At 37.3% G+C, this 25,479-nt stretch overlaps 1 protein-coding gene across 1 annotated transcript in view; it reads left to right on the top strand.

Moving 5' to 3' along the window:
• Positions 1–3,562: 3,562 nt before the first annotated feature.
• LOC115212002 (protein kinase 4-like) overlaps positions 3,563–25,479 on the top strand; it is a 41,845-nt gene continuing 19,928 nt past the window's right edge. Inside the window, exon 1 of the mRNA XM_029780788.2 lies at positions 3,563–4,432. Coding sequence (XP_029636648.1) covers positions 4,340–4,432 — 93 coding nt within the window. The 5' untranslated portion in view covers positions 3,563–4,339. The remainder of the gene's footprint in view (positions 4,433–25,479) is intronic.

The following is a 25,479-nucleotide window of genomic DNA, read 5'->3' on the forward strand; positions in this document are numbered from 1 at the left end:
ATTTAGATTTTTGTTGTGGACGGAAGGCACGGGGTCCAAGTCTTTGAAGGTGATGCCAACATCATTATATATATATATAATATATATATATATATAACTTAGAATAACTTAGAAAGGTTTTGGCCAGTATTGGCCCAGGCCATGTCTAACTTAATAGCACCACCTGGCGAAGTCTTTCAATTCAGGATTTGGGCACCAAGGCTCATTCGAGCAGAGAGTTATTGTTTGCGGAGACATATCCGGGTGTGGATGGTTTGTCCGGGACTGCTTGAAGGAATTTGTCCCAAGACTACTTGAATTTTGTGTGGTCAGTTTCTGTTTTGACGTGTCCTGGTGTAATGTTGAAGAGAGCGGGGCCAATTGAGGTGAAGTAATTGTGCCGTATTGTTGTTATGAGATGCGATTTAGATTTTTGTTGTGGACGGAAGGCACGGGGTCCAAGTCTTTGAAGGTGATGCCAACATCATTATATATATATATATATATATATATTATATATATATATATATATATATAATTTAAGTAATAATAATATCACGACTGATGACGTAAAGTAGAGTACAATGAATCTGAACTGCAACTAAAAGCGAGGATGTTATAGCGGTATAATGACGAATGGCTATTGGCAGTTTATTAGTTGAGCAGATACATACATAAAACGATAAAAATACAAACAGGTAAAACAACTGGTCTCATATTTGCTTATGACATTTATTTCTTTAAACACGATAGTTCAGTGGTTACATGAGTAGAGATCATAAGAGGTGAGGAAGTAATAAAATGTGTAGAAAGTATCTTACGGCCGTTTCAAGAACAGATGCATAAGTGACACATCTTGTGCAAAACAAACGGTAGCTCTCCATATAGCAGCGATCTATTATATGTGCGTACACACACACACACACGCGCGCGCGCGCACGCACATATAATTAAACAGATATATTCTCATATCAGGCATTTTATCAATTACTTTTATACAGAAGTTGAGATAATCCCGGTAATCATTAGAAAGGGCCGAACAGAATAGTGTGGGATGCATTCTTTACCACTGGAATTCTGAAAGTTGGCTGTGATACTTTCAGCTCTTTAGGAACAATTAACCCTCACCATACTACTCTGTTCAGCCTTCTCCGATGATTGTCGAGGTTATCTTCTGATGTGAAACTAATTGTTAAAGAAGCTGATACGAGAGTGTAACATTATACATTTATATTAATAATATACCCTCTCTCTTAACCAGTGTCTGAGTGTCTGTTTGGCCTGTCACATGGATTTTTAGACAACTGTGTGATTTTGTGCTGTGTGCGCGCGCTTATAACCACAGCCATCACTTGCATGTAATATATTTTCTGTCCAAGGCGGCGAGCTGGCAGAAACGTTAGCACGCCGGGCAAAATACTTACCGATATTTCGTCTGCTGTTACTTTCTGATTTCAAATTCCGCCGAGGTCAACTTTGCCTTTCATCCTTTCGGGGTCGATTAAATAAGTACCAGTTACGCACTGGGGTCGATATAATCGACTTAATCCGTTTGTCTATCCTTGTTTGTCCTCTCTGTGTGTAGCCCCTTGTGGGCAGTAAAGAAATAGGTATTTTGTCTGTCTTTATGTTCTGAGTTCAAATTCTGCCGAGGTCGACTTTGCCTTTCATCCTTTCGGGATCGATTAAATAAGTATCAGTTTTGTACTGGGGTTGATCTAATCGACTGGCCCCTTCCCCCAAAATGTCGGGCCCTGTGCCTAGAGTAGAAACGAATAAACTTCATACGAATATATATGTAATCGACTTAATCCTTTTGTTTGTCCTTGTTTGATCCCCTATATGTTTAGCCCCTTGTGGGCAATAAAGAAATAAGAAACGAATATACTTTCTGTCCAAAGGGATTTTTAAGCCAATTTTTATATGTTATTATTTGTAGCTCTATGTGCTACGAGATCCATTGTTCCTCAAAAAATTATTTAACGTTCTCTCGAAGTTTATAAATGTTTGACGTCAACAACATACAATTCTCATTAGTAAGAATAATGTTTCAAAAATGGAGAAAGAAATTTGAAGGAGATAAGGGTTCGAGTCCGACCAGCAGCATTTGACTTTTTCTACCCAAAAGATTTTTATTCCAATACCACGTGCTGTTATTTATAGCTTTATTTGCTTCGAGATCAACTGATCTCAAAAATAATATACATACAGCATGGCCTCAGCCGGATGGCTGAAACAAGTAAAAGAGTAAAAGAGTAAAAGAGTATACATACATACATACATACATACATACACACACACACACACACCACACACACACACACACACAACACACACACACATATATATATATATTATATATATATATATATATATATATATATATATATATATATTATATATATTGGCCTGCTCGCTTAGCCAGCGGGGTGGCGTCATTTGAAGGCTAAAACAATGCGAAGCGCATTGTGACCAGCGATGTGTAGCAACAGCTGATAGCCTGGTCGGCCACGTGATCACGTGATATATATAATTAGATAAGAACGGTTAATGGTGTGTGTGTGTGTGTGTGTGTGTGTATACATACATACATACATACATATATATACACTGTTGAAGCATTGCAACATTATATACATATAATGTTTGTTTGTGTATGTGCTTGCGTGTGTATACATACACATGTACATATAAATTACACGTACAAAAACCAACCGACGAAGATAGTTGCTTCCCATAAGGACCTATTCGGTTCATGTCAGCATGGAATGCAAACGTAAAATGATGTGTGTGTGTGTGTGTGTGTGCCGTAGACTCACACAGAACGTCCGAAACTTAGCAATACAGTAATCTTAGATAATTTAAACGAGGTATTTAATCACAGAGTGAATAAGGACTCGCATGTGTGTGTGTGTGTGTGTGTGTGTGTGTGTGTGTGTGTGTGTTAATACACACATGCTCATAAAGCTACAAATAATATATAAATATATATACATAGGCGTAGGGGTGGCTGTGTGGTAAGTAGCTTGCTTATGAACCACATGGTTCCGGGTTCAGTCCCACTATAACCTCGGGTAGACCAAAGCCTTGCGAGTGGATTTGGTAGAGGGAAACTGAAAGAAGCCCGTCGTATATATGTATGTATGTATATATATATATGTACTTGTGTGTATATGTTTGTGTGTCTGTGTTTGTCCCCCAACATCGCTTGACAACCGATGTTGGTGTGTTTACGTCCCCTTAACTTAGCGGTTCGGCAAAAGAGACAGATAGAATAAGTAATAGGCTTACAAAGAATAAGTCCTGGGGTCGATTTGCTCGACTAAAGGCGGTGCTCCAGCATGGCCACAGTCAAATGACTGAAACAAGTAAAAGAGTAAAAAGAGAGTAAGGAGTATACATACATCCATATATATACATGTGTTTGTTTGTGTGTGTGTGTGTGTGTGTGTGTGTGTGTGAGGATTTATAATATGCCATCATGTATACATGCATACATACACACATATGTGCGATTGTTCACTGTACACACACATCGCACACACATACACATTCACAGACATAAGCGAGTAAGGTGCACACAGACACAGTTGTTTTGTTTAGGCCATTACCAGATCAATCGATGATGTTGATAAATGATGTGTGAACAGTTTATCGTTGCTGGTTCCTTGGCTACTCGAGTTATGTGGGTGTCAGCCGGCAGATAAAGGCGATTGGACAGGTAGTTGGAAGTATATAAATATACAGCTGTCCAGCCAACCGACAACAGTGCGATTTACCTTAACCGTACAACAAGATAAGAGCAGAAAGAAGAAGATTAAAAGAACAACAACAAAGAGAGAGGAGTTATTTTCAACTAGCGAGATTGCAGCTCCGGGACAACTAAGTGTTTGTTCGTCTATTAGTTTCTATTGGTAATAATAACAATGATTTATAACGTTGGCACCAGCCCAGGAGGACAAAGTTAACTGAAGTGATACACCGTATATTACTGGTACTTTATTTTTTTATTTTTTCAGCTTCAGAAATATGAAATACAAAGATTACGCCCAGTAGGATTTGAACTCATAACGTAAGGGGTGAAATAGATACGGTCACACGCGACTGTCATCGACTAAGCTGCAATATTATTTATGATGATGTACAATGAACATAGTAGAACATATTAATGAGGACGTGTATATAAATTAAAAATAATGATAGTTACATATATAGAGTAAAATATAGTAATTAATAATGATAATTATAATGATGATGATGATAACAACACCTTTATTTAACATGTGATAAGTATATTAAGAACAGTGACAGTGTCAACAAATTAAAGAAAGAAAGAAAGAAAGAAAGAAGGAAAGAAAGAATGCATAAATCTTATCAGACAATCCTTCCTTGTCAGAGCAGGTTGTTACAACAACGCTGGGATAAGGCGTATTACCTTGAACATCGCAGAAAAGTAAGTGACCTCCACTTTGTTGATTTCTTAGTTTACTTTTAAAATGTCCAGGTCTCGGCCATATGACCAAAATGTACCACCTGTGGTAATGATGTCTTATGCTGTTGCTTTTGTTGTTGGTATTGTTGTATTTTTTCTTCTGACAAATTGTGTTTAGGACTACATTATCCATTGTATCGACCGACTGACTGCATGACAACTCATTCGTTGATTCGCTTGATTTGTTTGGTCGTGTTTATGATGGAAGGGGAATAGATGTAGAAGCAGAGAGCCGAGTGTATATGGATGCATGTTGTTGTAGTGTATAAAGTGGAATATTTGAAATAAAAGAAAACAGGAGAAATATCCCTTAATATCCCTTAGTTGTTACTAATTCATCAGGGCCAGTATTGACAGTTACATCAGTTAGATGGGGAGCAGAGACTCGTTCATCTTTTCTCCAGTCTATTCACTATAGCCTAATCCCCAAACGACACAGTGAAAAATAACCTGAATTGCTCAGACAGAAATCGAAACCGGATCGTGACATTAAATAATATCAAATATTAGCGAATTTCCGGAGTTATTAGAGTGTCGGAGAGATTGTGTTGTAGTATTCATTCTGGTTGTCGGCGTTCTGGGTTCCAATATCGTTGCTATCAACTTCATCCTTTCGAGGGTCGATCAATAAAGTTCCTGTACTGGTGCATATTTTTCTCGCACGCTTTCTTTCCACGTCTTTTTCAAGGAGAAATTGGTCGGACTCAGACATAGAGAGGATGGGCTTCAGCAGCTCTAAAATGGCCATGACACGTCGTGTATCATGACGTGCCCTTACGAACACATGGCAGTGTTAAATGTAACTGCATTTTCAGAATGAAGCTCACTTCTTACTCACGTTTTCCATACAGGCACCAACTAATATTTAAGCTAAACCTCGATCTCCCCGATCTGAGAAAGCCTGGGGGGGGGAAAGAAACGCAGTAAAAAGCAAAGATGATGATGAGTCTCACTTGAAGTGTTAGATATTTAATCACACGGTACATTGATTCTAAATTTGGCACGAGGTCACATACTTTAGATACATTGGTCGTGATGTTTTATTTTATCGATCCCTAAACTGAAGAAAATCAACTACGATGAGATTTGAATTTAGAATGTAAAGAGCCGTAACAAAATACCGCAAGGCATTTTGTTATGCGCTCTACAGATTCCACCAGTGATGCTCTACATATTAATATAATTGTTTCAAGTTTTGGCACAAGGCCAGCAATCTAACCGGCGGAATTTAGTCGATTACATCAACTCTAGCGCTCAACTGGTATTTATTCTATCAACAAGGAACGGATGAAAGGCAAAGTCGTCCTCAGCAGGATTTGAACTTAGCACGTAAAGAACCAGAAAAAAAAGTTATCATGCATTTTTGTCCGCTAACGATTCTGCCAGCTCTGCGATTATAGTTTTATCTGTTTTGTTAATTAAGGAATATTCATACTTCTTAGTATGTTCTTTATATTTTTGGTTGGAACAAGAATGTGTCTAAGTTCATCGATGTTTCTAGTCTATCGTTGTTGACGTTCACAGAATATCTTGGTAATTAGTCTCAATAATCTTTGTCGTACAAAACTTTTTCAATTAATCTTTCAATCAGTCTATCATTCATATTTTACTACCCTGCCACAGTACTTCATGTAGTTACATTGTCTTATTGCTTTGTTTAGTATTTGTCATATATTTAATTAGTTTCTATTATCATAAGCTGATTGAAGACGGCAAGCTGGTACAATCGTTAGCACCCTAAATCCTAATCCGTCTTTACATTGTGAGTTCAAATTCCACCAAGGTCGATTTTTGCCTTTCAATGTCGATAAAATGAGTATCTATCGAACGCGAGGAGCAATGAAATCGATTTAACCCCCAGCCCACCTCAAATTGCTGGCCTTTTACTAAAATTTGAATCTATAAATACAAGCAAATTGGGACGAATGCTTTTGTAATACAAAGTTCAGACATTTTTTTATCGTATTCGACTCTGTGTGTGAAGGGATATTACGTGCAGAATTGGTAATCGGTGGAGCGTCGGACAAAATATGTTTACGTATGTAGTGAACAGCTACCAACTTTCTAAGCTAGGAATCGAAATAACTGGACGAAATTGTATTTTCTACATTGTAACAACAGGCATAATTATATTGATAAATGGCCATCAATTAATATTGTTCTTCTTCAGTCATTTGTACGTTGCATCATGGTACCAAATTTCGTCGTTATACGTCCATATACGTTCTGAGATAAAATCTTGCTCACGGTTTTATTTGTCTTTCATCCTTCCGATGTCCCCCTACCCCAAAATACGTGTTGGGGACCGTTTAATCGACTGTGCTGGCGTCGACAGTGTCTTAACAAGGCCACAGTCCAAGAACTGAGGCTAATAAAAAGGACGAAGGCGGCGAGCTGGCAGAATCGTTAGCACGCCGGGCGAAATGCGTAGCCGTATTTCGTCTGCCGTTACGTTCTGAGTTCAAATTCCGCCGAGGTCGACTTTGCCTTTCATCCTTTCGGGGTCGATAAATTAAGTATTAGTTACCCACTGGAGTCGATATAATCGACTTAATCCTTTTGTCTCTCCTTGTTTGTCCATTGTGTGTTTAGCCCCTTGTGGGTAGTAAAGAAATAACTAATAAAAAGGGCGTCTATATATACGTATTTACATCATGTCAATTATGATGATGTTGACGATGTCGAGGTTTATGATGACGATGATGATGATGATAATTTGATTAACCTCAGGTCAGGTCTGATGTAGTACAACATGCTATCAAAGTGACCACCCCCACTTTTAACCAAATATGGTGTTATGTAGGATTACATTAGTAATCCTAATTAACACTATGTTGGATCATTCCTTTTTTAAGACGGTTGAATGTGGTTTCAGGTAAATTTAGAAGTTATTTGTAGCAACTCAAGTCACTTCATAGAGACTCCTAAAAGGTACGATATGTATACGTCATACTTTAGCTCTGGAAGGGCCGAAATAAGACCAGGCTCGTCGCCAGACTTTGGCGCTTGGGGATGCTTCAGAATATTCTGGGTGGGCACTAATTTGTAATAATGTTAAAGTGGAGTTTCGAAATAAGTGTATCACTCTAAATCTGAGGGCACGCCATTGAATAGTGAGGAAGTTGTGCCGTCCAGTGCACCCTCATAGCGACGAGCATGATTAAGACCCCATAGAGGCCTTAAGCACTTAAATAATTTTGGTAATTCAAAATATAAACAATAATCTATATATATAAAACTGTAGTTGTGTGAGTGTCTGTCCCCTTCGATTTAGATTCCTAACTACTCCCACATTTTGCGGTGCAGTTTAACCAAATTCGGGTATCTTATAGTCGTGATTCATATCGAGCCCGTCTGAGTATTAGCGCGCGTCTACGATGAGTCTACGATTTTAAAAATAATTTAACATCATTTTTTATTCCATTTTAATGCATAATTTTTCGTGTGTCGATGGCGGCGGAGTTGGCGTCCATGGTCACACCTGTACCTGTTTGCTTCTCCCCTTCTTCCCTCCCTCGTGAAGCTGTGGGGAAAGGAGTGTAAGGAAATCAACGTCGTAAAGCGTTGTCCAGGAGACCAGCGTTCTTTTAGAACAACGACTTCATGGCTTGAAGACACCAAAACAGAAATGGCTAAGAAAGCCCGAATTGGCATCTATAAGGGAAGTAACTCTCTAAAAATGCTTATATAGTTATTTCCCTTACAAACCCGAGCAACGCCGGGCGATACTGCTAGTAAACCATAAAATAATTTTATTTTTATTTTTCAAAATGAAACAAAACTGACAGTAAGATGAAAAATAAAGTTTATTTTTGTATACTTCCACTTAATTTATATTGCAAACATTTTCACCAACAATGCAAAATCCTTAGTCAGATATTCAGATCTAATCTTACATAGCACATCTACTTCTATACTTAATAGAGATAAGGCATCCCGAACATCATTTTGGCAAGTTTAAGATGATTTCTTTCGTACTCTTTACTCCTTGCTCTTTTACTCTTTTACTTGTTTCAGTCATTTGACTGCGGCCATACTGGAGCACCGCCTTTAGTCGAGGAAATCGACTCCAGGACTTATTCTTTGTAAGCCTGGTACTTATTCTATTGGTCTCTTTTGCCGAACCGCTAAGTTACGGGGACGTAAACACACCAGCATCGGTTGTCAAGCGATGTTGGAGGGACAAACACACAAGCGCGCGCGCACACACACACACACACACACACACACATGTATATATATATATATATATATATATATATATACGACTGGCTTCTTTCAGTTTCCCTCTACCAAATCCACTCAGAAGGCTTTGGAACGGCCCGAGGCTATAGTAGAAGACATTTGCCCAAGGTGCCACGCAGTGGAACTGAACCCACAGCCATGTGGTTGGTAGGTAAGCTACTTACCACACAGCCACTCCTCGTGAACAATTTACCATTTCTGTGGTGCCTCCTTCCCTCACGTGCTTATTTGCTTCGTGGTTAATCCAGCGCTGAAACAATGAAGTTTAGGGTTAAATGAATGAGAGGCGTTCCAGCAATTACCATCCCGTCTTTCTTTCTTCAAGCAATGTCTGTAGGACTACGTGATATAACGTATTCCTTTCTCCTTTTATTTTTTGAGGCGGCAGGGGTACAGTTTGAAGGGATTTAACTATTGTTTCCAGCATGTCGGGTAAAGACGCAAGGATTCCCTTAGTGACTTATGATAGATTTTGTAGATAAAATGTGTGGTGGTATCTTGTGTGTGTGTGTGTGTGTGATTGTGTGTGCGTGTGATTGTGTGCTGGCAAACAGACAAGTTCATTTATTTAATATATGCTTGAAACAAGGATTCCTCTATGGGTATGGAGTATGTTCACATCCACCACCACCCTACTGCAAAAGCAAAGATTTTGAACAATTTTTCAAGTGAAATTATGCAAAAGAATTTGACATTCAATCCTACTACCAAAAAGGAATGCACGTAGTGAATGAAGTCTGCAACCTCTGGTGGTCTTTGACATGAGATGGATATGATAAACATTTTAGTTAAGAGATTTTTAATCTAATCCAGATAATTTTTTTACTAATCTATCATAAGATCATCCTTTCTCTCCACCTTGGTTCTTCCTTCTCCTAATTCTGTATTCAACCTAAAAATAAAGGGAAAACGCTGTCGCCAAAATGATAATACTCTTAATTAACTGAACCTGGAAAAGTACAGGACAAAAAGAAGTAGAAACATAAAAATATTGTAGCTAATGTTGAAACTTAAATTCTATAAAATGGCTATTAGGTGGGTGTAGATGGAAAATGAAAGGAAAAGACTGAAAGGTAAGACTAACTGTCCCTTGGGCGCAGGACCGACGCTAAACCCCTACAACACCATGTTAAAATCAAAGTTTGTCTTTGAAAGTTGCCGGGATTATAAAAGTGCTCGGCGTAACTTCGGTAAAGGTACCGGAAGTACCGGATAAATTTCAAGAAAGTGTTTTTTTATATATATGGGGGTGGGGGTGGGGTTAGGGTTAGGGTTGGGAGAAAAGGGTTTCTGTTATCTTCAGAAATGTAAACAAAGGCACTTACGGTACCTATACCGAAGGATCGCCAAGTGCTCTTTTAATCATATCTGGATGTTTTACTTATTGAAATTTGGTACAGACTTAAATAAACCTAACTTGTACTTTTAAAGATGTTCTTTAGGGTAACGTGAAATATTGAACTTCAGATACTATAAAGTAAAATATAACTATGAATAAAAATTGCGTAGATTATGAATTTTGATTGAAGGGATGGGGCCTCGAAACAAAAAGTTGCAAGGGATCTCTAAAAATCACGCGACGGAACTGCTTGGGCGACACGTTGGCAATGTTTTTAAATCTGAAGGGCCATTTTCTTCTCACCCTGTCATGTACATATCTAAGTGAGATCATAGCTTATGGTTTATGTTGAGTCTGAGAATAGGAGTTTCTGGATATCAAGAGCCGAAGTTTGTTCGATTTCCAGAGTTTCATGAGCACAGATTTTTAATCTGTTTCTAACGAGGATAAATTTTCATTTTTTAGTGAAAGGTAAATTCCACATCATTTATCTCTCCATTCTTCTGAGCTGCCTGGCTATTTATCTGTTACTAGGCAAGTTTCTAGTCACTCTTCCTCACCTCCAGATGAGCTCGCATTTCTGTATTCCTGAAAGTCATCTCAGTTATAATTAGAAAAACATGAGAGGGAGGTAGTTGAGCATCCTTAGATTTTAAAATACCATGCTATATCTCCATCATATACGAGTGTTTCAACCCCCAGCCAACAGCCACCATATTTTATAGGGAATAAATATAGGAAGTTCCGTATAACTCATTTTTTTTCACAGGTGTTTGAAATTAAAGAAGTCATACTTTTACATTTGAATGAAACTTTAAAACATATTTCTTTCTGATTCCAAATTTAGCTGCAATATTTCAAAGCTTCCACTTGTTCTGTTAATCAAGAGTATTATACCTCACGCACCCTCATTTTCCTGGCTAGTTCATACTTTTTTCTTTCTTTTCTTCTCTGCCGCCAACACGTTTTATAGCCCGAAATAATTGCTGCTGAGACAATATTGAAAATTTATAAACGATAAAAAAAATTGGGATATTTTTCAATATAAGGGGATATTTTTCGGCATATAAGTTTTAAGTGTTTCAAATGATAACAATTTAAATATGATGATTTATCCATCTGCTTTTCAATCCTCACAAATTCCCTCGGCTATGATAAACACTGCTATAATATATCCGGGATGTAAATCGGATTAAAAGTAAAGACTAAAAAACGAGCCAAGAAGTAGGGAACGTTCTTTTTTTTCAGTTCAGAATAGGAACCAGCTACAATTCCATAAGAATTTTTGAAGGTGCATCTATTGAGAAAAATAGTGTATCTTAATTTTTTACAAATTTACATCAGATTACTGTTACGACTTGAAGGCTTAGACGGTTTTTGGAAACGATTTGAAACAGTTAAAACTTCCACACTACGCCGAAGAAAGTCGGATTACTCTTTATGAAAAAAACTCTTTCGTTTTTTTCATAAATTAATTGAGAGGGGAACAACAAATTTACCTCATATTTTTGTATAGGTTACTTGGGGGAGAGGAAACAACTGTGCTGATGCATTCCCTATTTCTGTGAAGCGAGAATGGATCTTTTCGGTTTGAACGGCAGTTTTTAACATAATTTGTAGGTAACTAAAAAATTTTAAACTTCGTATACTGGTAGAATGTGTTTATAAAACATCTTTTTCTCTTGGCTTTATTGAGAAAATTCTATAGTTTGTAAGATATTTGTTGTTGTTTTTCTTCAATTTCTGCAATTTCAACCAATCACTGACGTCCATTGAGGTAAACGACATTCTGTGCCGTATGAATATGTCCCTCGTTTAAGAAACAGATTGGGTTTATATATATTTCTGAAGAAAAAAAGATACCCTAACCCTAACTAACCCTAAAATAGATTGAAATGCACTAGATCGATACTAGGGTCATAATTATGGATGACAATTTCATATGACACCGCTAGAAAAAACTGCCGTTCAAACTGAAAAGATCTGCGAGAATTGTTATTGCGATGGCCGGTGGATAGAGTTATTCTTAAAAGATTGAAATTTGGGAAAAAAATATTTTTCAAAGCTTTGGCTACTATTTCTAGCATGTCGAGTAACCACATTTAGGACTCCTTCATTTCATTTGTTGGTTCAACAGACATCGTACCAGTCAAGTACTGTAGGTAGATGTTATTGACTACTTCCCCTCCCCCAAAATTTCTGGTTGCAGATAAGATTTTATGGACTCTAAATTTCATTTTATTCACTTCTTGTAACTCCTCTTTATAGACACTTAAATATTACTCTTATTAATAACTAGCTTAAAAGCCACACTCCGTGCGGATTTTAAAGCTAGCTCCTGCTAAATAGCATGACTATACTACATCTGTGATGACTATATGTCCCGGTGGTGTTTGATCTGAGGTTAAGGACGGATGAGAATTAATTCTGTACTACAATCACTGAATCGTTTCATTCTCAAGTTGGATTTCATTCGTTGGCCAATTTGAGCCAAAGTTCTTATCTCGATGTAAAATTAAGGAAGCTAATGTCATTTATCTCCCCCTTGATCTCTGACTTCATCTGACAAATGCCAAGCAAGATGGCATGAATCAGCCAAGCTTTACCCGCTAGAAATAGCAACCCAGATGCTTTTAAATCAGTCTCAATACTGGATGTCCAAGAACTAAATGAAGGGTAGATTTTCAACCCTGGGATCATCCTGATTCCGAGAAATTATAATATGTCTATGTAGAGCAAATGTAGACTGAGATACCAGGGTCCCAGACAGACAGACAAAATTTTGCTTTTATTATTATAGATATTCTTTACTACTCTAGTCACGAGGGCCGAAATTTTGGGAAAGGGAGCCAGTCGATCAGATCAACCCCAGTACGCAACTGGTACTTAATTTATCGACACCGAAAGGATGAAAGGCAAAGTCGACCTCGGCGGAATTTGAACTCAGAACGTAAAGACAGACGAAATACCTATTTCTTTATTACCCACAAGGGGCTAAACATAGAGGGAACAAACAAGGACAGACATAAGTATTAAGTCGATTACATCGACCCCAGTGCGTAAATGGTACTTAATTTATCGACCCCGAAAGGATGAAAGGCAAAGTCGACCTCGGCGGAATTTGAACTCAGAACGTAACGGCAGACGAAATACCGCTAAGCATTTCGCCCGGCGTGCCAACGTTTCTGCCAGCTTGCCGCCATTATTCTTTTCTATTCTAGGCACAAGGCCCGAAATTTTGGGGGAGGGGGCCAGTCGATCAAATCGACCCCAGTACGCAACTGGTACTTAATTTATCGACCCCGAAAGTTCTGTTGAACTGCTACTTGAAATTTGGCTATGGTGGATCGAATCCACTTCATGCCTGCAAGATCCACTACAAACCTATAGTTGAATCCCTCAATGTTAATGACCGATTTAAATAACTCTCCGCGTCCAGATATCATTATACTAAAATATTGCCGTTAGGCACCGGACAAAATGCTTAGCGGCATTTCATCAGGTTCTTTATGTTCTGAGTTTAAATGCAACCAAGGTCGACTTTGCTTTCATCCTTTTGTAATGGATAAAATAAATACCAGTTGAGCACCGAGGTTGATGTAATTGACTTAGCCTCCCCTTAAAATTATTGGTCTTGAGCTAAAATTAGAAAGAATTTTATTTAAAGATCCCGAACTATTGGCGTCGTTTTAAATTACATATATAACCAATCTCCGACTGTTAGCAAATCTCTTTAACCGCTCTGCAGATCCTGTTTAATTTAAACATTCTCGACAACAAGAACTGCATACTAAAGCAAATGACTTTATCAAAACAATGTCTTTTATATATATATTTTCTTCTCACTGTTTCTACCCGCCTTGTGAATGACGGCTGCTTTAACCTTGGAGTTTTAGCATAACATATCAGGTTACATAAAACATTGAGTCAATAGTTGTTACATAACAGGCTGCGATTACATTTTATTTTCATATCTTGACTGTTTGGTGATCAAGTTTTTGCTATTGAGTTGTCCAAATTAGCTCATATCAAGACCTACGATAAGAGGCATTCCAGTTGCGACCATCCTGTCATTTTCTACATCTATGATGACATAGCCCAATACATCCCTTGTATATTTGGAATAGTAGGGCATGATGTGAGGGCTGTTATTTCAAACAAATCGAACGACGGTGGAACAAAGGTGGGTGACCCTTTTTTAGTACCAGGGGCTAATTGTAAGTGCTCAAGAATCTGTGCAAAACGCTCTGTGCTGAGAAAACTAACGAATCCTTAATTCTATAAATTTCTAAATATGCAATTTATTTTACAGTTTGGTGTTGGGGATTAAGACATATTTATTCTTTCTTGTGTTTTTAGAGACTTCGTCGGCGAACAGTTTCAAGTATACCATAGTTACTCATATATAAGTTACACGAGTATTTCCTTCACACACCTGGATTACTGTTAAGTCTTGGTACACTCTTTACTCTTTTACTCTTTTACTCGTTTCAGTCATTTGACTGCGGCCATGCTGGAGCACCGCCTTTAATCGAGCAACTCGACCCCGGCACTTATTCTTTGTAAGCCCAGTACTTATTCTATCGGTCTCTTTTGCCGAACCACTAAGTGACGGGGACATAAACACACCAGCATCGGTTGTCAAGCAATGCTAGGGGAACAAACACGGACACACACACACACACACACACACACACATATATATATATATATATACATATATACGACGGGCTTCTTTCAGTTTCCGTCTACCAAATCCACTCACAAGGCTTTGGTCGGCCCGAGGCTATAGTAGAAGACACTTGCCCAATGTGCCACGCAGTGGGACTGAACCCGGAACCATGTGGTTCGTAAACAAGCTACTTACCACACAGCCACTCCTGTCTCTTTTCTTTCATAAACTTTGCCTCGTGTATTGGTCGCACCCCAGTTGAAATCAAGTATAAAATAGTATGACTTTATACAATACGATAACTGTAGGCAAAATAAAGTCCACCAAACGAGACGTTTGCTACCCATGGCGCTGAGGCTCCTTGGTTGACACGTGGTCATGAAGTTGTAAAACTAGCCAAGGAAATGAGAACACTTACGTCGATACATAGAAAGAATAGGTTTAAAGCCAGTTGTAAAGACATGAAAACCGCTTTTGTCAAAGGTTTTTCAAAAGAAATCGGAAGAAACATAGTTCTATATGCTAATTTAAAAGGACGGTTTTCTTATGTTTCAGTCTAATACTACTACTACCACCACCACCACCACCACCACCACTACTACTACTACTAGGATGACGGCGACCACCACCGCAACCACGACCACTATACTAATACTGCCGCTGCTACATAGTGGAATATGTAAAAGTTTTCTCGCTTTATTTTGGTTTCCGAGTATTCCTTTTAAACTAAATCGGAGAATTGCACCTTACATTGTGGTAAAAAAAGAAAGAGACTTTGGTACAAAACCATGAAATACCGAGCTAAGGACCCATGTTATTCATCTCTTTATCATGTATGTCATTGCAACCAGCTTGGAAACTCTCAAAGTTATTTCTTAATTAATTACATACTTCGCATAGCCATCTACGAACCATCGAAACGTATATACACAGTCAATAGGCCAGTTACTGCAGTATTTGTCATGAGATAGCATCTTTTACGGACATGCCGTTTTAAAAACGCAATAAGTATTGAAGGTAGACAAAAGTTCGTCCCAGCAGCGGCCAGCGAGAGCGTCAAATGCATTTCGAACTTTTTGGCGGCTATTTACAGCTAGCCATATGCTCGGACAAGAATTCGTTGCCTCCAGTATAATACATACATCTCGCATTTTCATTAGCTGCTGCAGGGATGAATCTTCATCTCCCTCCGATATTATTGTGCTTTAACACAGCACCACTATAAGTGATGACATATCAGAATCAATACTGCAGTAACTGGCCTATTAACAGTGTATATACATCAAATATGACATAGACAGCTGTTTTAATTCAATTCTGCCTTAATTGCGTATACCGGACATAACTGAATTGGAAAATCAGCTGGCAGTAGAGAATAAATAGTGTCAGCTGTAATTACTGATGGATGTTTCAATCTATGGTATCACAATATTGGCAGAATTATATATACTCTGATGTGATATGAGGCAACGAAAAAGCCTCAATGATCTCGCTCGATGTACTAAAATAGAAACCAAATCTCCCTCAGATCATACCCCACTCTCTTAAAATGGACTATACACTAGACGATTTACTATTATCATAAGCAGTCCTTCGGTAATAGCTTTCAACTACGTTTTCTCAGTATCTTGGGAGAGAGAGAGGAAGGAAGGGAGGGAGAGAGAGAGTGAGAGGGGACGTTATCTAAAGAGCTGAAAAGACAGCGAAACCAGTCAGTTCGATTCTCATCCCAAACCGAAAATGTGCTCATGAGCATAACTTTTCAAAAACATCAAATACATACATACATACATACATACATACATACATACATACATACATACATATCAAATATATTAAAAAAAGAGCAAAAATAACCGATGAAATTATCTGGTCTAATCCGATCTTTAATTCACAAGAAAAATTCAAAGCAGACCAGGAATTCTTCGCAGCATTAGGTAGACATTTCCTCAAATTTTCCAAATATCACAAAATCATAAACAGACACAATGTAAAACTAGCATACGCAACTTCCCACTATCTGCAGTACCACATATACAGACTAAACAGCACAGAACTAAATAGAATAAAGCCAGAGGAGATATATAAACCAACCAAATCAGTGAAGTCGACAGCAGTTACTCAAAACACTTTTCAGAATTTGCTCTAATCTTCTTCAAGGGTAAACATTTGTGATAAGATGGCAATGACCAGTCGAAGGTGGTAGAGTTCTTTTTGAATGCGTCCTGCAAAGAGAACTCTTCGGGTTAACTACCGGATCTATTTAAACAGTGAAGCAATATATGTTCAATAAACATACGCAAACTCATTTACAATTCATCCAGACACAAACACTCGTTATTGTGAGTGTAACAGAATGAGGAGAGAGAGAGAGAGAGAGAGAGAGAGAGAGAGAGAGAGAGAGAGAGAGAGAGAGAGAGAGTCTTAGGCAGAGAATAATCGGAATTATTCGAAGTAAGTAATGGCGCCAAATTTGTAAAAATAGCAGTGCTTAGGGCTGCAAATGTTGTGAAACCAGCAGTGCTTGAAATCTGAAAACTGCCGACATTTTCTTGTCAGTTTCATCTAGAATATTTCTCTCACCAACGAAGATCTTTGCTCAAAACGCGGATCTTTTCGGTTTGAACGGCAGTTTTTAATATAATTTCTAGGTAACTAAAAAATTTTAAACTTCGTATACTGATAGAATGTATTTATAAAACATCTTTTTCTCTTGGCTTTATTGAGAAAATTCTATAGTTTGTAAGATATTTGTTGTTGTTTTTTCTTCAATTTCTGCAATTTCAACCAATCACTGACGTCCATTGAGGTAAACAACATTCTGTGCCGTATGAATATGTCCCTCGTTTAAAAAACAGATTGGGTTTATTTACATTTGTGAAGAAAAAAAGATACCCTTCCACCCACCCCTAACCCTAACATAGATTGAAATGCAATAGATCGATACTACGGTCATAATTATGGGTGACAATTTCCTATGACGCCGCTAGAAAAAACTGCCGTTCAAACCGAAAAGATCCCAAAACGCCAGGTTTCTCGTTCCATTTCACCATACAAATTTCTTCAGCTTTACTAACTTCATGTTATAATTTTATTTCTGACGCAAACCACCAACAGTCTTTTAAGATTCTGGTTTTTACAGTTCGTATTCAGCAGAGCTTACTCCTCAGTATGGGACAGTAGAGAACATAACTGGAATGACTGATTTGCAGTTTTAACTTAGACTAACAAAGTGGCGAAAAGCGACCGCACTAAAAAAGTTTCGAATAAGAGTGGAACACAACCGCTAAGTACGGAAAATTTCTTTATAATACTGGAAGAGTATGCACAAAAAAAGAAATACATGATATAAAGGTTCGTGATCGTATCTGATTGACTAGAAGAGACTTTGTGAGTGTCTTATATGAATGGTTTTTCCCGTGCTAGGAAGACCGAGTCGGGTACTAATTACTATGGCGAATGCATCACTATTTTTTTTACTGTAGATCAAGAATTTGTATAGTTTCACATTTCGAGACAGATATCTGCAAAAAAAGGAACAGCATCTAATTCCTTGGTGATTTTTTTGAGAATAACAGCAGGTTTGATGACAGAAGAATTTAAAGATAAGATTATCGAGATGGATTAAGGTAGATTTGGAGGTAGGAATTTCATTGGAGATTTTTTGACATTGAAATCAAAGGAAAAGGAAAATAAAAAAGAATTGACAAAGTATTTCGACATCGGTCCATTTAGTTATTAATTTGTTTGTTTGTTTGTTTCATTACATATTTTTTAATGTCCCCTTCTTGCCAACATCATAGTTCAAAATTTCAGGATTTTGCCCAAATATTTTTTTATTCATGAATATTGTTTTACTTCACCACGAGGTCCATTCATTGTTTCAGCGTCATGGCTTGTGTGCCTCAGTGAGCCTAAAACCCTATGCCAGCAGAGACCAAGCTATTGATAGGGTCTCCCATACTGGATAGATCAAATGATAGAGACCACACTAATATTGACCGCCTCTTCCCAGAGGTTGTTTGTGTATGGGCAACACCCCTTCCTAGAAAAAAGTAGCTACAGAACATCAATGACAATTCAAAATCAAGAAAACCTGGGAGAGAAAAAGACAGCCCATAGTCGGGAATAAAGGAGAAATAGATGAGATGACCTATGCACCATAGCGAGCGAAGAGTTTAAAAAGACGAATATATTTTCAATGGCATTATATCGCTCTGCTTTGGAAACTTTTATTTCAAATAATTGTTGACAAAGATCCGGAGAAATTGTCTTCACCTCAATAGTTGTCATTGGTTGGTTGAAATTGCCGAACTGCAAGAAATTAAACAACAAATAGCTTACAAACCACAGAATTTTCTCAAGAAAGCCAAGAGAAAAAGATGTTTTATCTAACACATTCTACCAGTATACGAAGTTTAAAAGTGTTTAGTTACAAAGAAATTACTTTAAAAATCTGCCGGTCAAAGCGAAAAGATCCGAGATATGTTTCAAGGATCTATCTACTTTTTCGATATTTCTCTGTAGTTATGATATAATAAGTCTCACTAAATGGGTTATTTTAAATTCCAATGAATTATTCTTACTTGAAATTGCCGAAATGCAAGAAATTAAACAACAAATAGCATACAAACTACAGAATTTTCTCAAGAAAGCCAAGAGAAAAAGATGTTTTATCTAACACATTCTACCAGTATACGAAGTTTAAAAGTGTTTAGTTACAAAGAAATTATTTTAAAAATCTGCCGGTCAAAGCGAAAAGATCCGAGATATGTTTCAAGGATCTATCTACTTTTTTGATATTTCTCTGTAGCTTTGATATAATAATTCTCACTAAATGGGTTATTTTAAATTCCAATGAATTATTCTTACTTATTTTATTAGCAAAAATGTTCGCGCGTAGGAGTTTAGCTTCTCTGTTTGATACACTCAAAACGGACTATTGATTTCATAAGCCCATAAAGACACATGTATAAGCATGCAATGAAATGTAACACCAACTTTGCAAACGTAATATAATAACACACTGTATGAGGCAACATACAGAAAACAAGAAGAAAAAATATATATATATAAACCGCCGAAATCGACCGTCGCAGTGACATGTCAATACATGTGCACAAGAACGGGGTGTGTTAGGTTAGCACACTGGGTGCCACGTGATTAACGCTTGAGAGCAGATAGAAATTCGATATGGAAAACTACGAATGTAGAACACCAACAATGAATATTTAATGTTCAATAATCCATTAGTTTTGTCGTTTAGTTCCTGGTGAATCTTGATCGAACCGACTTATAATCAAAGGCATTACAACCACGACTACCCCCTATTTTTAGGAGTATCTAGGGATCTTTTCGGTTTGAACGGCAGTTTTTTCAAATAATTTCCACGTAACTAAACACTTTTAAACTTCGTATACTGGTAGAATGTGTTTATAAAACATCTTTTTCTCTTGGCTTTATTGAGAAAATTCTATAGTTTGTAAGATATTTGTTGTTGTTTTTCTTCAATTTCTGCAATGACTTCTATTGAGGTGAAAACATTCTGTGCCGTATGAATATGTCCCTCGTTTAAGAAACAGATTGGGTTTATTTACATTTGTGAAGAAAAAATGATACCCTTCCCCCAGCCCTAACCCTAACCCTAAAATAGATTGAAATGCAATAGATCGATACTAGGGTCATAATTATGGGGGACAATTTCATATGACACCGCTAGAAAAAACTGCCGTTCAAACCGAAAAGATCTGTATCTAGAACTTAAATAACCGTATTGTATTTCTTTAAGAATATAGGATGTGATTAAAGGGAAATTTGATTGCTATTTCTAGCAGGTCGGGTGACCAAGTAAAAGTTCTCTCGCTGGCTTGTAGAGGTTTCATCGTAAGCCTGTAGAGATTACCTATTGGCACAATACGTATTGGTCAAAATAGAAGGCAGAAAGTATTCTGGTAATTGAGCAATTTAGTTTTTGCATTCTATTAATGAAAACTTTGGAGTTTTGGAGACAGACGTCCCCTTTCACACACACACACACACACACACTTATATATGATGTACACAAATACTTGACAGGTATACATAATACTGAAATATGCATAAAGTAAACACATGCAGAGAAATATATTAAAATAACAAATTTTAAAAATGATAAAAACATACAATCAATGAAGAGACAGAAAAAACAGAAAGATGATACATGTTGATTTTATTAGGTATTTCTGTTTAGAAACCTACAATGAAATTAGGTATTTCTGTTTATTTAGAAACTTACAATGAACAGGTCATTTCACAGATGCCAAACTATAATCTTCACTGGGTACAACCTTAAAGTTGACACCGATCCGCTAAACGTTGAAAATTTCTGTTTCGTTGTTGACTAAAAATACACAGTTTTTTTTTTTTTTGATTTTAAACCTCTGTAACTTTTTCCTCCAATCCTTTTCTCCACAACATCATACCTTCATAGCAATAAGAGTGGAAAACTACATTAATATAGCCGATTTTCAGATTTTTTTACTTCCTTTTAAATAATGCAGATTTTGTGAACTAGATTCCGCCAAAGCAGTTTCAATGTCCGGTCAGCCGTGGCAAATCGCCAACATCCAAACACTCGCACCCAATCATCTTATTCCAAAGAATCAGAGAAATACATAATCTGGATTTAACCCATTTAACTGAGTAGTTGTTTATAAAATGGACCCGTGGCAGATTATATTACTGCTGTGATTTAGAGGAACGAAAATTGAACAAAATACCACCATGAACTTCGTCAAATACCCTACCCCCAATATAAACTACTCATTTTATTAATAGAATTAACGATATTTAACTATATACATAGACATATAAAACAAAGTAGCGGAGCCTTATATCTTGGCTTATATCTTGTTTATTCTTTGGCTTAGTACATATGCCTTTTTGTTTGCTTCTGTGTAGCATACTATCCTGCAGTTGTTCGGCTATGAAAATGGTTTAATGAACTGTGATACCAGGTTACTTTAGAATAAGGTATCATATCTATCTATCTATCTATCTATCTATCTATCTATCTATCTATCTATCTATCTATCTATCTGTCTATCTGTCTGTCTGTCTGTCTGTCTGTCTGTCTATTCACATATTTGTTGTTGTTCTTTTTGTCAGTATTCTTCTTCTTCTTCTTCTTCTTTTCTTCTATTATTATTATTATTATTATTATTATTATTATTATTGAGTGACAGAGCAGCGCACGCCACCAAAGTGACATTCGAGTAAAATATACGAAGCCCAGTCTCATATAGGTACACCAGTCACATGCATCAAAGCAATATGTACGCGACATGGTGATCTCATATAAAGATAAACAGCACATGACCTTGCAGGTGGGGCCCAGTTAGAATTTTCTTCTGGTCGAGTAACTCATCCCGCTCAAAAGGTCCCTGAATGAGGGTTGTTTAAGGATATTGAACGAAACACTCATGTTTCTAGAGATGAATTATTAAAACCATAAATACTTCTTCTCAACACATGGTTTTGATGCTACCCCACTACCTCTGCTCGTGATCAGAGATGCACATATCGTCAGCCATCAAGGGACATACTCAACTAGTTAAGGTTAAATAACTGATAAGCAAATCTGTGGTATTGAACAGAATATTTGCTGTAACCTATCATCTAAACCAAGACAAAACAAATGTACATAATAACGCTTCCAATCAGTTACGATGAGAGCCAGGGCCTGATACTTATTATTTTTATTATTATTGAGTGAGAGAGCAGTGCATGCCATCAAAGTGACCCTGAGGTACAAATATACGAAGCCCAGTGTACCCATCATGACTACCCATCTGATAAGGGTACACCAGGCACATGCATCACAACCATATGTGCGCGACATGGTGATCTCATATCAAGATAAACAGCACATGATCTTGCGGGTGGGGCCCAGGTAGAATTTTCTTCTGGTTGAGTAGCCCATCCCGCTAAAAAGGTCCCTGAATAAGGATTGTTTAAGGATGTTGAACGAAACACCCATGTTTCCAAAGGTGAATTATCCAAATCACAAAGAATTCCTCTCAACACATGGCTATAATGCTCCCCCACTACTTTTGCTTGTGATCAGATATGCATATATCGTCAGCCGTATTTCGTCTGCCGTTACGTTCTAAGTTCAAATTCGCCGAGGTCGACTTTGCCTTTCATCCTTTCGGGGTCGATACCAGTTACGCACTGGGGTCGATATAATCGACTTAATCTGTTTGTCTGTCCTTGGTTGTCCTCTCTTTGTTTAGCCCATTGTGGGTAGTAAAGAAATAGGTATTTCATCCATCGCTACGTTCTGAGTTCAAATTCCGCCGGGGTTGAGTTTGCTTTTATCCTTTCGGGTCGATAAATTAAGTACTAGTGAAACACTGAGATCAATATAACCGACTAGTTCCTCTTCCAAATTTCAGCCCTTGTGCCTATAGTAGAAAGGATTATTATTATTATTATTATTATTATTATTATTATTCAGTAGTTTTATTTTTATCACATGCTTTCACTGCACTACCGAGCGTAGCTCTGTGTGCCTTGAGTATGGGCTGTGGTTTGTTGTGATGCTCTTATTTTTACTGTATTGAAAGTGTTTTACGTAGGATGTGTGCAGTGCCTAGTGGTTCTATTTTCTGTATATTATATTTACTTGTTAGTCCTGGATTTTGGGGATGTATTTGTATGAATATTTTTTATCATACCTAATGCGCCTACTATGATCAGAATTGTTTCTGTTTTTAGACTCCACATTCGAGTTACCTCTAATTCCAGGTCCTTGTATTTTGAAAGTTTTACCGTTTCTTTTAGAAAAACATTGTCATCTGTTGGTATTGATACATCGATTAGAAAGCAATTTTTTTCTTGGTGATCTCTGACAACTATATCCGGCCTATTGGCCTTAATTTCTCTATCTGTGTGTTATGGCATATCCCAGAGTTTGGTTGCTTTCTCATTTTCTGTGACCTTTTCTGGTGTGTGCCTATACCATCTTCTTTTCTGTTGTTATTCCATAGTGTTAGCATAGTTTCCGGTGTATATAGGTCCCCACTCTTTCGTGTCTGTGAATAGAGAGACATAATTTTTAATTGTTTCTTCTCCATCTCCACATATTCTGCAGTTGTATTTCTTTTCATTATACGTTTTTAGTAATTTCTGGTGAGAAGGCTTTGATCTTGTGCTGCAATTAAATATCCTTCAGTCTCTGCTTTGAGTCCTGAGCTTCTCAGCCCTTATTAGGATTTTGTTTAGTCTATTACTTTTCTGTTTAGTTTAACAAAGTATTTGTTATGAACGGACTTCTCTTGCCACCGTTTTATCATGATCCGTTGCTGTCCCAATTTTAGTTTGGATTTCTGATACTCTGCGGTTTCCATATATTTTTACGTTCTTCATCTCTTACCCCTTCATTACTGATTTCTGCTACTGCAGTTTCACTCTCCTGTTCTTTGTTTTTTTATTGTTTCTCTGAATTTCTGCAATCTCTACTCCCGTAATCCAGTCGTTCATACTGATTACTCTTGCTTGGTTTATCAGCGGCTGGGCGGATGCTTCAAAACCTCCTTTTTCATCCCGTATTCTCTTCATTTGATTCATGAAGCCTCTTTTATTTCGTTAACTTCTCAGCCAGAATTCTATTACTATTTTGCTTACCTCATTTCATTCTTTTTCTTTTGCACTTTTGACTGCGATTTCGGTCCTGATCTATAGCTTGATGACGACCTGCCGGAGTTTTATCAGTTACTCCCCACCTGCCGTGCGCGACACCTTCACTGTTAACAAGCTATGAATTTTAGACGAAATATGATCCCACCTTCTTTCAGAATTTCAACTGGAATACCACCCAATCCAGGAGCTTTACCGGGTCTCAGTTTACATAATGTCAAAATTATTTCTTCAGTGGAAGGTGTATCGTTCATGTGTTACACTATCTCTCTTTATGGAATGTTGTTTATGATATCCATGTTCACTACTGACTGATTGCGGGAAAGATCTGCAAAGTGTTCTCTCCATCTATTCATTATTCCAGGAGGATCTTTAATAACTTCATTTCCATCTTTTGACTTCAAGGGAACATATGGTGAAGATTGCGGTCCAAAAGCTCGCCGCACTGAACTATAAAAACTTTTAGTATTTTTCCTGTCATAGACCGCCTAGACTTCTTCAGACAAATTTTTTCACCAAGTGTCTTTAAGCCTCCCGAGTTCATTTTGCAAGTCTGCTTTCTGAGTCTTGTACAACTTTTCTAGTTGTACTTTGTTCTTAACATTTGGGTCAAGAAGCTTTTCATATGTATGTATGTATGTATGTATGTATGTATGTATGTATGTATGTATGTATGTATGTATGTATGTATGTATGTATGCGTGTGTGTGTGTGTGTGTGTGTGTGTGTGTGTATGTATGTATGCGTGTGTGTGTGTGTGTGTATGTATGTGCAGATTTGTATGTTTTATGTATGTATTCTCGTGTATATAGTTGCATATCTAGACACGCTCATATATATTTAAATAATAAACTTCTGGAAAGTTTTACAGATTTTTTCAGTTCCAGTGATGGATTGGATCTGTAGTCTTCGAATTAACTTTCTCCTTTCTGGTTTTTAGAAGCCTACATATCCCAGGGCTCCAATAATTACAGGTATAAACTTGAACTTGTAATCTGGATAGTGTAACTTCAGATTTATCAATAGTTCAGCATATGTGTTCTCTTTTTCACTGATCTTCAGCTTTATGTTAAT

This window comes from Octopus sinensis, linkage group LG5 (genome assembly GCF_006345805.1).
Source record: "Octopus sinensis linkage group LG5, ASM634580v1, whole genome shotgun sequence".
Taxonomy (NCBI): domain Eukaryota; kingdom Metazoa; phylum Mollusca; class Cephalopoda; order Octopoda; family Octopodidae; genus Octopus; species Octopus sinensis.